Source organism: Penaeus japonicus, unplaced genomic scaffold (genome assembly GCF_977035675.1).
Source record: "Penaeus japonicus unplaced genomic scaffold, GWHDUDI00000001_assembly GWHDUDI00000026, whole genome shotgun sequence".
In the NCBI taxonomy this organism is placed as follows: domain Eukaryota; kingdom Metazoa; phylum Arthropoda; class Malacostraca; order Decapoda; family Penaeidae; genus Penaeus; species Penaeus japonicus.
In genome coordinates, this window is record NW_028234428.1 from 11,904,798 (window position 1) to 11,907,297 (window position 2,500).

At 28.4% G+C, this 2,500-nt stretch overlaps 1 protein-coding gene across 1 annotated transcript in view; it reads left to right on the forward strand.

Annotated features, from left to right (window-relative positions):
* Positions 1-2,500, forward strand: part of LOC122243595 (glutamate receptor ionotropic, delta-2) — a 25,550-nt gene that overhangs the window by 20,797 nt on the left and 2,253 nt on the right. The window contains exon 15 of the mRNA XM_086552362.1: positions 119-208. Coding sequence (XP_086408488.1) covers positions 119-208 — 90 coding nt within the window. The remainder of the gene's footprint in view (positions 1-118; positions 209-2,500) is intronic.

Sequence of the window (2,500 nt, forward strand, 5' to 3'; positions counted from 1 at the left end):
ATATATATTTCTCTAATAGATAACCAAACACAACAACAACAAAAAAAAAACTCTCACACTCACACACTAACAAAACCAAACACAAGCCACGAAATTGAAAACTCTCCCTTCATTGCAGGAAGCAACAAGTGGAATTTACAAGCAGATATGGGACGTTTTCGACCCCTCTGTTGGCTACGTTTACACTTGGGACGAAGGAGTTGAAAAGGTCAGGGTCAAAATTAAGGCAGAATAAGTCATAAGAATTTCATAAAAAGCTAAGGCAAAATAATTCATAAAGATTTCTTTTAAAAGCTGAAGCAAATATTCATAAACATTTCATTTAAAGGCTAAGGCAATTTAAGTCATAAGGATTTCGTAAAAAAGCTAAGGCAAAATCAGCCATAAGGATTTCATAAAAAAAATAGGGCAAAATAAGTCATAAGGATTTCATTTAAAAGCTAAGGTAAAATAATTCATATGAATTTCATAAAAAAAAGCTAAGACAAAAGAATTCATAAAGATTTCATAAAAAAAAAAGCTAAGGCAAAACAAGTCATAAGGATTTCATTAAAAAAATAATTCATTTTTGGTTAAGGTCATTCATGAGGATTTCATTTTAAAAAATTAATTTATAGATTTTTGATTAAGGAATGTGGAGTATAGGAAGATTGATACTTGATGCTAATACTAATATTAGTTGCTGATACTAATACTAAAAATCATTAATACTAATACTAAATATCACTAATACTAATACTTGATATCACTAATACTAATACTTAATATCACTAATACTAATACTTAATATCACTAATAATAATATTTAATATCACTAATACTGATACTTAATATCTCTAATAATAATACTTAATATCACTAATAATAATACTTAATATCACTAATAATAATATTTAATATCACTAATACTGATACTAAATATCACTACTAATAATAGTAAATACTACAAATACTCGATACTAATATTAAATGATACCAATACAATATTCTAATGCTAGATAATATTAATAATGTTACTAAATACTAATATAAAGTTTTTTTTTTCTTATAATCTAAGAGATTATATGTAATGATAATCATAATAATAAAAATAATCTACAATACTGAATAATTCTATATACTAATACTAATAAAGAGTGTTCTTATTATCTATATAGGGAGATTTTGTTCAGTTATCTATGTATCTATTTACTTGCCCATCTATCTATTTATCTATTTAGTCTATCAAAGGACGAAGGAATAGATAAAAAATCCTTAGAAAGCGAGACAGGTATAATCTACTTGGGAAAATGTAATTATCAATTTCTCTATCTATCTAACTTATTAAATTAGATAATATTCAGACAGATATTTACCTATTTTCGAATGAATTGATTAATCAATTTATTTATTTATTTAAACCTTTATTTTGAAGTTTGATTTGAAAGAATGTTATTGAAAGAAAGAAACACAAATGGAATCAGTTAAATCAAATGTCTGTTAAAGGCTTGGCAAATTAAATCATCTTTCTTTTTTCTAACATAAAGACATAAATATAATGTAGTATATATCATAATAATTCAGTAAAAGTAATGGTTAATGTGCAGAGAACAAGCAGGGAGACAGAAGGAAATGCAGTCACGTAGATAGATAGGGAAATAGACTAACCTGTAGGGAAACTAACAGTCAGAAAAGTATTTAAAGAAATGGAGAATCAGATTTGTAGATCAATGGAAAGACAGATTGATAGGAGAAAAAAAGGCAGGATATAATGAGTTGATCGGTTAACCAACAGACATACATGTAGATATATAAACAAACTAGCAAACAGAGGAAATAAGAGAGGAACAGATAAGTAAAACCAACAGACAGGCAGATAAATAAACTAACAGAAAGGTACATAAGTAACCCAACAGGCAGGCAAATAAGTAATCCAACAGACAGGCAAATGAATAATGCAACGGGTAGTTAGACTTAACAAAAAAGAAAAAAAAAAGAAAAAAAAAACACTGACAAACAAAAATAAAAAATAAAGAAATTAAATTAATTAAATAAAATTGAATAAAAAAGAAAACATATGAACAGATGAGCAAATCAACAGACATAGATAAACAAAAGAACCGGATAATGGTCAAAACATCAGACAACCAGAGAAGTAAAAAAAAAAAAAAAACAGAAAAGCATATACGTAAATACACAACCAGCCCTATTTTCTATCAACCTACGTACCCACTAATCTTTCTATCATCTATTTGTTAATAAATCTTTCTATCTATCCAACTATCAACCCTTCTATCTATAAACCCACAATAAACATCCTCAGTACCCAAGTCCTTATCTCTTATCTCTCCACTCCCTTATCCCGCAGGTCCTGACGGGGAAATAAGCTTACATGAACGCTCAGTACCCAAGCCCTTATCTCTTATCTCTCCACTCCCTTATCCTGCAGGTCCTGACGGGGAAATATGCTTACATGAACGCTCAGTACCCAAGCCCTTATCTCTTATCTCTCCACTCCCTT